General features: G+C 40.8%; 1 protein-coding gene across 1 annotated transcript in view; it reads left to right on the top strand.

Moving 5' to 3' along the window:
- The window catches only part of LOC140492614 (uncharacterized), a 162883-nt gene that overhangs the window by 84558 nt on the left and 64081 nt on the right, over window positions 1-14244 (top strand). Inside the window, exons 26-36 of the mRNA XM_072591626.1 lie at window positions 954-1058; window positions 2414-2518; window positions 3340-3453; window positions 4735-4839; window positions 6213-6317; window positions 7139-7252; window positions 8534-8638; window positions 9994-10098; window positions 10920-11033; window positions 12315-12419; window positions 13794-13898. Coding sequence (XP_072447727.1) covers window positions 954-1058; window positions 2414-2518; window positions 3340-3453; window positions 4735-4839; window positions 6213-6317; window positions 7139-7252; window positions 8534-8638; window positions 9994-10098; window positions 10920-11033; window positions 12315-12419; window positions 13794-13898 — 1182 coding nt within the window. The remainder of the gene's footprint in view (window positions 1-953; window positions 1059-2413; window positions 2519-3339; window positions 3454-4734; window positions 4840-6212; window positions 6318-7138; window positions 7253-8533; window positions 8639-9993; window positions 10099-10919; window positions 11034-12314; window positions 12420-13793; window positions 13899-14244) is intronic.

The raw sequence follows: 14244 nt of genomic DNA, 5'->3' as shown, positions 1-14244 counted from the left end.
TGGAGCAATAACACATTTAGATCCAATCCTCCCACAAGAGACTACGGAAGCAATCACAAAGTAAAGTCACTTTGGAGAGTCAATATTGTAGCACTACCTCTGCATTGCTGTCCTCCAGCCTGGATCTGCTGGAAGTAACTCTAGGGTTGATTTGCTAAGTTTCTGCCTGAGATTTTTGCGCTCACCATGGAGTACAGAGAGAGTCCCAATATAATAAGCTGCTGAAGTGCCTGTCCTGAACAGGGTGACAGTTACCATTTTATTCCCAGACAAAGTGCACCAGATACGTGGGTTTTAGTATGAAGTAGTTAGGATTGCTCCAGAACGTAAGGGCATAAGTGACAGCAGGAAGATGAGGCCATTCAGCCCATCTAGCCTGTTGTATCAAAAATGAAATTGTGCCTTCCTTTTTTTTTAAGGCTAGTTCCCTGGACTCTTGCTGCAACACTTGATGTTATTACCATATAGAAATATTTTGATCAAATTCTTGAACACACTCAGTTACTGAGCCTTCTGCACTCAGTTGCATTTTGTGCACTGAAGACTCTTGGTTTTCATACCAAAAAACATTTCTCCGCACCTTTGCCGTGAATTTGTACAGAATGGTCCCTTGCCCTTCACTCCAGTGGAATTATCTTTCCAGTGTTGATCGAGTGGAAAGTATATCTGTCAGAATGTACGAATTGGGCTTTTCTGAAAGATGACGTGGCAATGTTGTCCTCCCTTAGCCAACCTACCGTGCAGCCTGGATTTGCGCAAGCTCAGTCTGGGTCTGGGGTTTCAGTCTGGAGGAGTGTAAGAGATGTTCAATTCCCTTTCCGTTTGTAACAAATGGAAATTGACATCAATCCATAGCATTGAACAGAATGTCATTCTGATGTGGAAACAGGATGAAATGAATGAAAAAATGTATTCAGTATAAAACCTGACACCATGAAATTTATCTTAAACAGAAACAAAGACAACTGAGACAATGGTGTCTACATCAGTGGACACAACAGTGACAACCATCGGCTCAAATCCTACCCTGACATCCACGGATCCGTCAACATCGGGAGGTGAATGGCAGACATTGTGACCTATCGTTAGAACATATCGAATGTATATCCAACTTTTAGCTAGAATGGATACTCTCTCTTCTTGATGAAGTAGCATAGCACCGGATACAATCAATGGTTCAACTGCTTTTAGGACAATAACACAGTTAGATGCAATCCTCCTTGACATCCACTGATAAGTCAACATCAGAAGGTAGATGGCAGACGTTGTGACCTATAGTTAGAACATATCTAACTATAATTTTTCTCTGAGAGATTGGTTAACGATCACTTCATCTGCAATTTGTCTTGCCCTACTTTTAATAGTGAGCACAACTGATTTAATGTAAACAATTAAACTTGCAGAGGGAGAAGTTTCTGAGGTATCGCCAGAGTTAAACAGAGCAAGCGATGGGAGTCAATTTATGAACATCATGTTTTCTTGGAAAACAAGGAAGAAAGAGAGAGAATAGATACACTTTCTTCTTGATGATGTTTAGGGGATGAATATCAGCCCAGGACACTATCAACGGTTCAATTGCTTTTGGGACAATAACACAGTTAGAATTCAATCCTCCCACAAGAGACCATGGATGCAATCACGATTTAATATCACTTTGGAGAGTCGATATTACAGCACTCCCTCTGCACTGGACCCCTTCAGCCTGGACCTGCTGACAGTAACTCTGGGATTGGGTTCATGAGCATCTGACTGAGTTTTGTGCGTTCACCTCATAGCACAGAGACAGTCCCAGTGTAATAAGCTTGCCAATGAGCCTTTCCTGAACATTGAGACAGATACCATTTTACTTCCAGATGTGCGATTTAGTGTAAAGCAGTCAGGATTGCTACATGACCGTAAGAGCATAAGTGACAGTAAGAGGATGAGGCCTTCAGCCCATTTAGCCTCTTCCAATAGAATTAAAATTGTGCCTTACCTTTTTTCAATGCTCGTTCCCTGGACTCTTGCTGCAGCAATTCATGCGATTAACATATCGAAATATTTTGATCATATTCTTGAACACACTCAGTGACTGAGCCTTCTGCACGCAGTTGCATTGTGCGCACTAAAGACTCATTTTCAGACTAAAATACATTTCTCCTTGTTGTTGTCCTGAATTTATCGAGAATGTGCTGTTCTCCTTGACCTCACTCCAGTGGAATTATCTTTCCAGTGTTGATCCAGTGGAAAGTATGAAAGAATGTTAGACACGGTCTAGGTCAGAGGAGTGTAAGAGATGCACAACTTCCTTTCAATTTGTAACAAAATGGAAATTGACATCAAACCGTAGCATTGAACAGAATGCCATTCTGATGTGGAAATAGGATGAAATGATTGAAAAAACTGCATTCAGTATCAAATCTATCTTAAACAGAAAGAAAGACGACTGAGACAATGGAGTCTACATCAGCGGACACAACAGTGACAACCATCGGCTCAAATCCTACCCTGACACCCACTGATCCGTCAACATCAGGAGGTAAATGACAGACATTGTGACTTATTGTTAGAACATATCCAATTGTAAGTTGTCTCTGAGAGACTGGTACACGACCACTTCACCTGCAATTTTCCCGGCACTAATTTTAATTCAGTGCATGACAAATTTATTGTAAACAATTAAATGTCCAGTGGGACGAGTTTCTGAAGTATAGCCAATGTTTAACAAAGCAAGTGATGGGAGCCAATTTATGAACATCAAGATTACTTAGAAAACAAGGGAGAAATATGTGGAATTGATACTGTCTCTTCTTGATGGTATTTTGGAGATGAAGATTAGCCAAGGATACAATCAATGGTTCAACAGCTTCTGAACCAATAACACAGTTAGATCCAATTCTCCAACAAGTGACTATGGAAGCAATCACAAAGTAATGTCACTTTGGAGTGTCGATATTGCAGCACTCCCTCTGCAGTGCTGACCTCCAGCCTGGATCTGCTGGCAGTAACTCTGGGGTTGAGTTAATGAGCTTCTGACTGAGTTTTATGCGCTAACCCCACAGCACAGAGATCGTCCCAATGTAATAAGCTGCCAATGTATCTGTCCTGAACAGTGAGACAGATACCATTTTACTTCCAGAGAAAGTGCAGCCTGGATTAATGCAAACTCAGTCTGGGTTTGGGGTTTCTGTCTGAAGGAGTGTAAAAGATGCACAAGTCCCTTTCCATTTGTAACAAATGGAAATTGACATCAAACCATAGCACTGAACGGAATCTGATTCTGATGTGGAAAGAGAATGAAATGGATGAAGGAAATGTATTCAGTATAAAATCTGACACCATGAAAATTATCTTAAACAGAAACAAAGACAACAACTGAGGACTCGACAATGGAGTCTACTTCAGTGGACACAACTGTGGTAACCATCAGCTCAAATCCTACCCTGACATCCACTGATCTATCAACATCAGGAGGTATGTGGCAGACATTGTGACCTATCATGAGAACATATCCAACTTTAATTATTCTGTACAACTATACACGATCACTTCACCTGCAATTTGTCTCGCCCTACTTTTAATAGAGAGCATAACTGATTTACTGTGAAAAATTAAACTTCCAGAGGTAGGTATTTCTAAAGAAAAGCCAATGTTTAATAGAGCGAGCGATGGGAGCTAATTTATGAACATCAAGATAACTTAGAAACCAAGGAGGCAATAGCTAGAGTGGATACTCTCTGTGCTTGATGATGTTTAGGGGATGACGATCAGCCCAGAATACTATCAATGCTCCAACTGCTTTTGGAGCAATAACACATTTAGATCCAATCCTCCCACAAGAGACTACGGAAGCAATCACAAAGTAAAGTCACTTTGGAGAGTCAATATTGTAGCACTACCTCTGCATTGCTGTCCTCCAGCCTGGATCTGCTGGAAGTAACTCTAGGGTTGATTTGCTAAGTTTCTGCCTGAGATTTTTGCGCTCACCATGGAGTACAGAGAGAGTCCCAATATAATAAGCTGCTGAAGTGCCTGTCCTGAACAGGGTGACAGTTACCATTTTATTCCCAGACAAAGTGCACCAGATACGTGTGTTTTAGTATGAAGTAGTTAGGATTGCTCCAGAACGTAAGGGCATAAGTGACAGCAGGAAGATGAGGCCATTCAGCCCATCTAGCCTGTTGTATCAAAAATGAAATTGTGCCTTCCTTTTTTTTTAAGGCTAGTTCCCTGGACTCTTGCTGCAACACTTGATGTTATTACCATATAGAAATATTTTGATCAAATTCTTGAACACACTCAGTTACTGAGCCTTCTGCACTCAGTTGCATTTTGTGCACTGAAGACTCTTGGTTTTCATACCAAAAAACATTTCTCCGCACCTTTGCCGTGAATTTGTACAGAATGGTCCCTTGCCCTTCACTCCAGTGGAATTATCTTTCCAGTGTTGATCGAGTGGAAAGTATATCTGTCAGAATGTACGAATTGGGCTTTTCTGAAAGATGACGTGGCAATGTTGTCCTCCCTTAGCCAACCTACCGTGCAGCCTGGATTTGCGCAAGCTCAGTCTGGGTCTGGGGTTTCAGTCTGGAGGAGTGTAAGAGATGTTCAATTCCCTTTCCGTTTGTAACAAATGGAAATTGACATCAATCCATAGCATTGAACAGAATGTCATTCTGATGTGGAAACAGGATGAAATGAATGAAAAAATGTATTCAGTATAAAACCTGACACCATGAAATTTATCTTAAACAGAAACAAAGACAACTGAGACAATGGTGTCTACATCAGTGGACACAACAGTGACAACCATCGGCTCAAATCCTACCCTGACATCCACGGATCCGTCAACATCGGGAGGTGAATGGCAGACATTGTGACCTATCGTTAGAACATATCGAATGTATATCCAACTTTTAGCTAGAATGGATACTCTCTCTTCTTGATGAAGTAGCATAGCAGCGGATACAATCAATGGTTCAACTGCTTTTAGGACAATAACACAGTTAGATGCAATCCTCCCTGACATCCACTGATAAGTCAAATCAGAAGGTAGATGGCAGACGTTGTGACCTATAGTTAGAACATATCTAACTATAATTTTTCTCTGAGAGATTGGTTAACGATCACTTCATCTGCAATTTGTCTTGCCCTACTTTTAATAGTGAGCACAACTGATTTAATGTAAACAATTAAACTTGCAGAGGGAGAAGTTTCTGAGGTATCGCCAGAGTTAAACAGAGCAAGCGATGGGAGTCAATTTATGAACATCATGTTTTCTTGGAAAACAAGGGAGAAAGAGAGAGAATAGATACACTTTCTTCTTGATGATGTTTAGGGGATGAATATCAGCCCAGGACACTATCAACGGTTCAATTGCTTTTGGGACAATAACACAGTTAGAATTCAATCCTCCCACAAGAGACCATGGATGCAATCACGATTTAATATCACTTTGGAGAGTCGATATTACAGCACTCCCTCTGAACTGGACCCCTTCAGCCTGGACCTGCTGACAGTAACTCTGGGATTGGGTTCATGAGCTTCTGACTGAGTTTTGTGCGTTCACCTCATAGCACAGAGACAGTCCCAGTGTAATAAGCTTGCCAATGAGCCTTTCCTGAACATTGAGACAGATACCATTTTACTTCCAGACCAAGTCTACTGGAGATGTGCGATTTAGTGTAAAGCAGTCAGGATTGCTACATGACCGTAAGAGCATAAGTGACAGTAAGAGGATGAGGCCTTCAGCCCATTTAGCCTCTTCTAATAGAATTAAAATTGTGCCTTACCTTTTTTCAATGCTCGTTCCCTGGACTCTTGCTGCAGCAATTCATGCGATTAACATATCGAAATATTTTGATCATATTCTTGAACACACTCAGTGACTGAGCCTTCTGCACGCAGTTGCATTGTGCGCACTAAAGACTCATCATTTTCAGACTAAAATACATTTCTCCTTGTTGTTGTCCTGAATTTATCGAGAATGTGCTGTTCTCCTTGACCTCACTCCAGTGGAATTATCTTTCCAGTGTTGATCCAGTGGAAAGTATGAAAGAATGTTAGACACGGTCTAGGTCAGAGGAGTGTAAGAGATGCACAACTTCCTTTCCATTTGTAACAAAATGGAAATTGACATCAAACCGTAGCATTGAACAGAATGTCATTCTGATGTGGAAATAGGATGAAATGATTGAAAAAACTGCATTCAGTATCAAATCTATCTTAAACAGAAAGAAAGACGACTGAGACAATGGAGTCTACATCAGCGGACACAACAGTGACAACCATCGGCTCAAATCCTACCCTGACACCCACTGATCCGTCAACATCAGGAGGTAAATGACAGACATTGTGACTTATTGTTAGAACATATCCAATTGTAAGTTGTCTCTGAGAGACTGGTACACGACCACTTCACCTGCAATTTTCCCGGCACTAATTTTAATTCAGTGCATGACAAATTTATTGTAAACAATTAAATGTCCAGTGGGACGAGTTTCTGAAGTATAGCCAATGTTTAACAAAGCAAGTGATGGGAGCCAATTTATGAACATCAAGATTACTTAGAAAACAAGGGAGAAATATGTGGAATTGATACTGTCTCTTCTTGATGGTATTTTGGAGATGAAGATTAGCCAAGGATACAATCAATGGTTCAACAGCTTCTGAACCAATAACACAGTTAGATCCAATTCTCCAACAAGTGACTATGGAAGCAATCACAAAGTAATGTCACTTTGGAGTGTCGATATTGCAGCACTCCCTCTGCAGTGCTGACCTCCAGCCTGGATCTGCTGGCAGTAACTCTGGGGTTGAGTTAATGAGCTTCTGACTGAGTTTTATGCGCTAACCCCACAGCACAGAGATCGTCCCAATGTAATAAGCTGCCAATGTGTCTGTCCTGAACAGTGAGACAGATACCATTTTACTTCCAGAGAAAGTGCAGCCTGGATTAATGCAAACTCAGTCTGGGTTTGGGGTTTCTGTCTGAAGGAGTGTAAAAGATGCACAAGTCCCTTTCCATTTGTAACAAATGGAAATTGACATCAAACCATAGCACTGAACGGAATCTGATTCTGATGTGGAAAGAGAATGAAATGGATGAAGGAAATGTATTCAGTATAAAATCTGACACCATGAAAATTATCTTAAACAGAAACAAAGACAACAACTGAGGACTCGACAATGGAGTCTACTTCAGTGGACACAACTGTGGTAACCATCATCTCAAATCCTACCCTGACATCCACTGATCTATCAACATCAGGAGGTATGTGGCAGACATTGTGACCTATCATGAGAACATATCCAACTTTAATTATTCTGTACAACTGTACACGATCACTTCACCTGCAATTTGTCTCGCCCTACTTTTAATAGAGAGCATAACTGATTTACTGTGAAAAATTAAACTTCCAGAGGTAGGTATTTCTAAAGAAAAGCCAATGTTTAATAGAGCGAGCGATGGGAGCTAATTTATGAACATCAAGATAACTTAGAAACCAAGGAGGCAATAGCTAGAGTGGATACTCTCTGTGCTTGATGATGTTTAGGGGATGACGATCAGCCCAGAATACTATCAATGCTCCAACTGCTTTTGGAGCAATAACACATTTAGATCCAATCCTCCCACAAGAGACTACGGAAGCAATCACAAAGTAAAGTCACTTTGGAGAGTCAATATTGTAGCACTACCTCTGCATTGCTGTCCTCCAGCCTGGATCTGCTGGAAGTAACTCTAGGGTTGATTTGCTAAGTTTCTGCCTGAGATTTTTGCGCTCACCATGGAGTACAGAGAGAGTCCCAATATAATAAGCTGCTGAAGTGCCTGTCCTGAACAGGGTGACAGTTACCATTTTATTCCCAGACAAAGTGCACCAGATACGTGTGTTTTAGTATGAAGTAGTTAGGATTGCTCCAGAACGTAAGGGCATAAGTGACAGCAGGAAGATGAGGCCATTCAGCCCATCTAGCCTGTTGTATCAAAAATGAAATTGTGCCTTCCTATTTTTTTAAGGCTAGTTCCCTGGACTCTTGCTGCAACACTTGATGTTATTACCATATAGAAATATTTTGATCAAATTCTTGAACACACTCAGTTACTGAGCCTTCTGCACTCAGTTGCATTTTGTGCACTGAAGACTCTTGGTTTTCATACCAAAAAACATTTCTCCGCACCTTTGCCGTGAATTTGTACAGAATGGTCCCTTGCCCTTCACTCCAGTGGAATTATCTTTCCAGTGTTGATCGAGTGGAAAGTATGTCTGTCAGAATGTACGAATTGGGCTTTTCTGAAAGATGACGTGGCAATGTTGTCCTCCCTTAGCCAACCTACCGTGCAGCCTGGATTTGCGCAAGCTCAGTCTGGGTCTGGGGTTTCAGTCTGGAGGAGTGTAAGAGATGTTCAATTCCCTTTCCGTTTGTAACAAATGGAAATTGACATCAATCCATAGCATTGAACAGAATGTCATTCTGATGTGGAAACAGGATGAAATGAATGAAAAAATGTATTCAGTATAAAACCTGACACCATGAAATTTATCTTAAACAGAAACAAAGACAACTGAGACAATGGTGTCTACATCAGTGGACACAACAGTGACAACCATCGGCTCAAATCCTACCCTGACATCCACGGATCCGTCAACATCGGGAGGTGAATGGCAGACATTGTGACCTATCGTTAGAACATATCGAATGTATATCCAACTTTTAGCTAGAATGGATACTCTCTCTTCTTGATGAAGTAGCATAGCACCGGATACAATCAATGGTTCAACTGCTTTTAGGACAATAACACAGTTAGATGCAATCCTCCTTGACATCCACTGATAAGTCAACATCAGAAGGTAGATGGCAGACGTTGTGACCTATAGTTAGAACATATCTAACTATAATTTTTCTCTGAGAGATTGGTTAACGATCACTTCATCTGCAATTTGTCTTGCCCTACTTTTAATAGTGAGCACAACTGATTTAATGTAAACAATTAAACTTGCAGAGGGAGAAGTTTCTGAGGTATCGCCAGAGTTAAACAGAGCAAGCGATGGGAGTCAATTTATGAACATCATGTTTTCTTGGAAAACAAGGAAGAAAGAGAGAGAATAGATACACTTTCTTCTTGATGATGTTTAGGGGATGAATATCAGCCCAGGACACTATCAACGGTTCAATTGCTTTTGGGACAATAACACAGTTAGAATTCAATCCTCCCACAAGAGACCATGGATGCAATCACGATTTAATATCACTTTGGAGAGTCGATATTACAGCACTCCCTCTGCACTGGACCCCTTCAGCCTGGACCTGCTGACAGTAACTCTGGGATTGGGTTCATGAGCATCTGACTGAGTTTTGTGCGTTCACCTCATAGCACAGAGACAGTCCCAGTGTAATAAGCTTGCCAATGAGCCTTTCCTGAACATTGAGACAGATACCATTTTACTTCCAGATGTGCGATTTAGTGTAAAGCAGTCAGGATTGCTACATGACCGTAAGAGCATAAGTGACAGTAAGAGGATGAGGCCTTCAGCCCATTTAGCCTCTTCCAATAGAATTAAAATTGTGCCTTACCTTTTTTCAATGCTCGTTCCCTGGACTCTTGCTGCAGCAATTCATGCGATTAACATATCGAAATATTTTGATCATATTCTTGAACACACTCAGTGACTGAGCCTTCTGCACGCAGTTGCATTGTGCGCACTAAAGACTCATTTTCAGACTAAAATACATTTCTCCTTGTTGTTGTCCTGAATTTATCGAGAATGTGCTGTTCTCCTTGACCTCACTCCAGTGGAATTATCTTTCCAGTGTTGATCCAGTGGAAAGTATGAAAGAATGTTAGACACGGTCTAGGTCAGAGGAGTGTAAGAGATGCACAACTTCCTTTCCATTTGTAACAAAATGGAAATTGACATCAAACCGTAGCATTGAACAGAATGTCATTCTGATGTGGAAATAGGATGAAATGATTGAAAAAACTGCATTCAGTATCAAATCTATCTTAAACAGAAAGAAAGACGACTGAGACAATGGAGTCTACATCAGCGGACACAACAGTGACAACCATCGGCTCAAATCCTACCCTGACACCCACTGATCCGTCAACATCAGGAGGTAAATGACAGACATTGTGACTTATTGTTAGAACATATCCAATTGTAAGTTGTCTCTGAGAGACTGGTACACGACCACTTCACCTGCAATTTTCCCGGCACTAATTTTAATTCAGTGCATGACAAATTTATTGTAAACAATTAAATGTCCAGTGGGACGAGTTTCTGAAGTATAGCCAATGTTTAACAAAGCAAGTGATGGGAGCCAATTTATGAACATCAAGATTACTTAGAAAACAAGGGAGAAATATGTGGAATTGATACTGTCTCTTCTTGATGGTATTTTGGAGATGAAGATTAGCCAAGGATACAATCAATGGTTCAACAGCTTCTGAACCAATAACACAGTTAGATCCAATTCTCCAACAAGTGACTATGGAAGCAATCACAAAGTAATGTCACTTTGGAGTGTCGATATTGCAGCACTCCCTCTGCAGTGCTGACCTCCAGCCTGGATCTGCTGGCAGTAACTCTGGGGTTGAGTTAATGAGCTTCTGACTGAGTTTTATGCGCTAACCCCACAGCACAGAGATCGTCCCAATGTAATAAGCTGCCAATGTATCTGTCCTGAACAGTGAGACAGATACCATTTTACTTCCAGAGAAAGTGCAGCCTGGATTAATGCAAACTCAGTCTGGGTTTGGGGTTTCTGTCTGAAGGAGTGTAAAAGATGCACAAGTCCCTTTCCATTTGTAACAAATGGAAATTGACATCAAACCATAGCACTGAACGGAATCTGATTCTGATGTGGAAAGAGAATGAAATGGATGAAGGAAATGTATTCAGTATAAAATCTGACACCATGAAAATTATCTTAAACAGAAACAAAGACAACAACTGAGGACTCGACAATGGAGTCTACTTCAGTGGACACAACTGTGGTAACCATCAGCTCAAATCCTACCCTGACATCCACTGATCTATCAACATCAGGAGGTATGTGGCAGACATTGTGACCTATCATGAGAACATATCCAACTTTAATTATTCTGTACAACTATACACGATCACTTCACCTGCAATTTGTCTCGCCCTACTTTTAATAGAGAGCATAACTGATTTACTGTGAAAAATTAAACTTCCAGAGGTAGGTATTTCTAAAGAAAAGCCAATGTTTAATAGAGCGAGCGATGGGAGCTAATTTATGAACATCAAGATAACTTAGAAACCAAGGAGGCAATAGCTAGAGTGGATACTCTCTGTGCTTGATGATGTTTAGGGGATGACGATCAGCCCAGAATACTATCAATGCTCCAACTGCTTTTGGAGCAATAACACATTTAGATCCAATCCTCCCACAAGAGACTACGGAAGCAATCACAAAGTAAAGTCACTTTGGAGAGTCAATATTGTAGCACTACCTCTGCATTGCTGTCCTCCAGCCTGGATCTGCTGGAAGTAACTCTAGGGTTGATTTGCTAAGTTTCTGCCTGAGATTTTTGCGCTCACCATGGAGTACAGAGAGAGTCCCAATATAATAAGCTGCTGAAGTGCCTGTCCTGAACAGGGTGACAGTTACCATTTTATTCCCAGACAAAGTGCACCAGATACGTGTGTTTTAGTATGAAGTAGTTAGGATTGCTCCAGAACGTAAGGGCATAAGTGACAGCAGGAAGATGAGGCCATTCAGCCCATCTAGCCTGTTGTATCAAAAATGAAATTGTGCCTTCCTTTTTTTTTAAGGCTAGTTCCCTGGACTCTTGCTGCAACACTTGATGTTATTACCATATAGAAATATTTTGATCAAATTCTTGAACACACTCAGTTACTGAGCCTTCTGCACTCAGTTGCATTTTGTGCACTGAAGACTCTTGGTTTTCATACCAAAAAACATTTCTCCGCACCTTTGCCGTGAATTTGTACAGAATGGTCCCTTGCCCTTCACTCCAGTGGAATTATCTTTCCAGTGTTGATCGAGTGGAAAGTATATCTGTCAGAATGTACGAATTGGGCTTTTCTGAAAGATGACGTGGCAATGTTGTCCTCCCTTAGCCAACCTACCGTGCAGCCTGGATTTGCGCAAGCTCAGTCTGGGTCTGGGGTTTCAGTCTGGAGGAGTGTAAGAGATGTTCAATTCCCTTTCCGTTTGTAACAAATGGAAATTGACATCAATCCATAGCATTGAACAGAATGTCATTCTGATGTGGAAACAGGATGAAATGAATGAAAAAATGTATTCAGTATAAAACCTGACACCATGAAATTTATCTTAAACAGAAACAAAGACAACTGAGACAATGGTGTCTACATCAGTGGACACAACAGTGACAACCATCGGCTCAAATCCTACCCTGACATCCACGGATCCGTCAACATCGGGAGGTGAATGGCAGACATTGTGACCTATCGTTAGAACATATCGAATGTATATCCAACTTTTAGCTAGAATGGATACTCTCTCTTCTTGATGAAGTAGCATAGCAGCGGATACAATCAATGGTTCAACTGCTTTTAGGACAATAACACAGTTAGATGCAATCCTCCCTGACATCCACTGATAAGTCAACATCAGAAGATAGATGGCAGACGTTGTGACCTATAGTTAGAACATATCTAATTATAATTTTTCTCTGATAGATTGGTTAACGATCACTTCATCTGCAATTTGTCTTGCCCTACTTTTAATAGTGAGCACAACTGATTTAATGTAAACAATTAAACTTGCAGAGGGAGAAGTTTCTGAGGTATCGCCAGAGTTAAACAGAGCAAGCGATGGGAGTCAATTTATGAACATCATGTTTTCTTGGAAAACAAGGAAGAAAGAGAGAGAATAGATACACTTTCTTCTTGATGATGTTTAGGGGATGAATATCAGCCCAGGACACTATCAACGGTTCAATTGCTTTTGGGACAATAACACAGTTAGAATTCAATCCTCCCACAAGAGACCATGGATGCAATCATGATTTAATATCACTTTGGAGAGTCGATATTCCAGCACTCCCTCTGAACTGGACCCCTTCAGCCTGGACCCGCTGACAGTAACTCTGGGATTGGGTTCATGAGCTTCTGACTGAGTTTTGTGCGTTCACCTCATAGCACAGAGACAGTCCCAGTGTAATAAGCTTGCCAATGAGCCTTTCCTGAACATTGAGACAGATACCATTTTACTTCCAGACCAAGTCTACTGGAGATGTGCGATTTAGTGTAAAGCAGTCAGGATTGCTACATGACCGTAAGAGCATAAGTGACAGTAAGAGGATGAGGCCTTCAGCCCATTTAGCCTCTTCTAATAGAATTAAAATTGTGCCTTACCTTTTTTCAATGCTCGTTCCCTGGACTCTTGCTGCAGCAATTCATGCGATTAACATATCGAAATATTTTGATCATATTCTTGAACACACTCAGTGACTGAGCCTACTGCACGCAGTTGCAATGTGCGCACTAAAGACTCATCATTTTCAGACTAAAATACATTTCTCCTTGTTGTTGTCCTGAATTTATCGAGAATGTGCTGTTCTCCTTGACCTCACTCCAGTGGAATTATCTTTCCAGTGTTGATCCAGTGGAAAGTATGAAAGAATGTTAGACACGGTCTAGGTCAGAGGAGTGTAAGAGATGCACAACTTCCTTTCCATTTGTAACAAAATGGAAATTGACATCAAACCGTAGCATTGAACAGAATGTCATTCTGATGTGGAAATAGGATGAAATGATTGAAAAAACTGCATTCAGTATCAAATCTATCTTAAACAGAAAGAAAGACGACTGAGACAATGGAGTCTACATCAGCGGACACAACAGTGACAACCATCGGCTCAAATCCTACCCTGACACCCACTGATCCGTCAACATCAGGAGGTAAATGACAGACATTGTGACTTATTGTTAGAACATATCCAATTGTAAGTTGTCTCTGAGAGACTGGTACACGACCACTTCACCTGCAATTTTCCCGGCACTAATTTTAATTCAGTGCATGACAAATTTATTGTAAACAATTAAATGTCCAGTGGGACGAGTTTCTGAAGTATAGCCAATGTTTAACAAAGCAAGTGATGGGAGCCAATTTATGAACATCAAGATTACTTAGAAAACAAGGGAGAAATATGTGGAATTGATACTGTCTCTTCTTGATGGTATTTTGGAGATGAAGATTAGCCAAGGATACAATCAATGGTTCAACAGCTTCTGAACCAATAACACA

The sequence above is a fragment of the Chiloscyllium punctatum genome, chromosome 21, assembly GCF_047496795.1.
Source record: "Chiloscyllium punctatum isolate Juve2018m chromosome 21, sChiPun1.3, whole genome shotgun sequence".
Lineage (NCBI taxonomy): Eukaryota > Metazoa > Chordata > Chondrichthyes > Orectolobiformes > Hemiscylliidae > Chiloscyllium > Chiloscyllium punctatum.
Note: the sequence above shows the minus strand (reverse complement) of the source record. Positions and strands in the feature narration are given on the sequence as shown.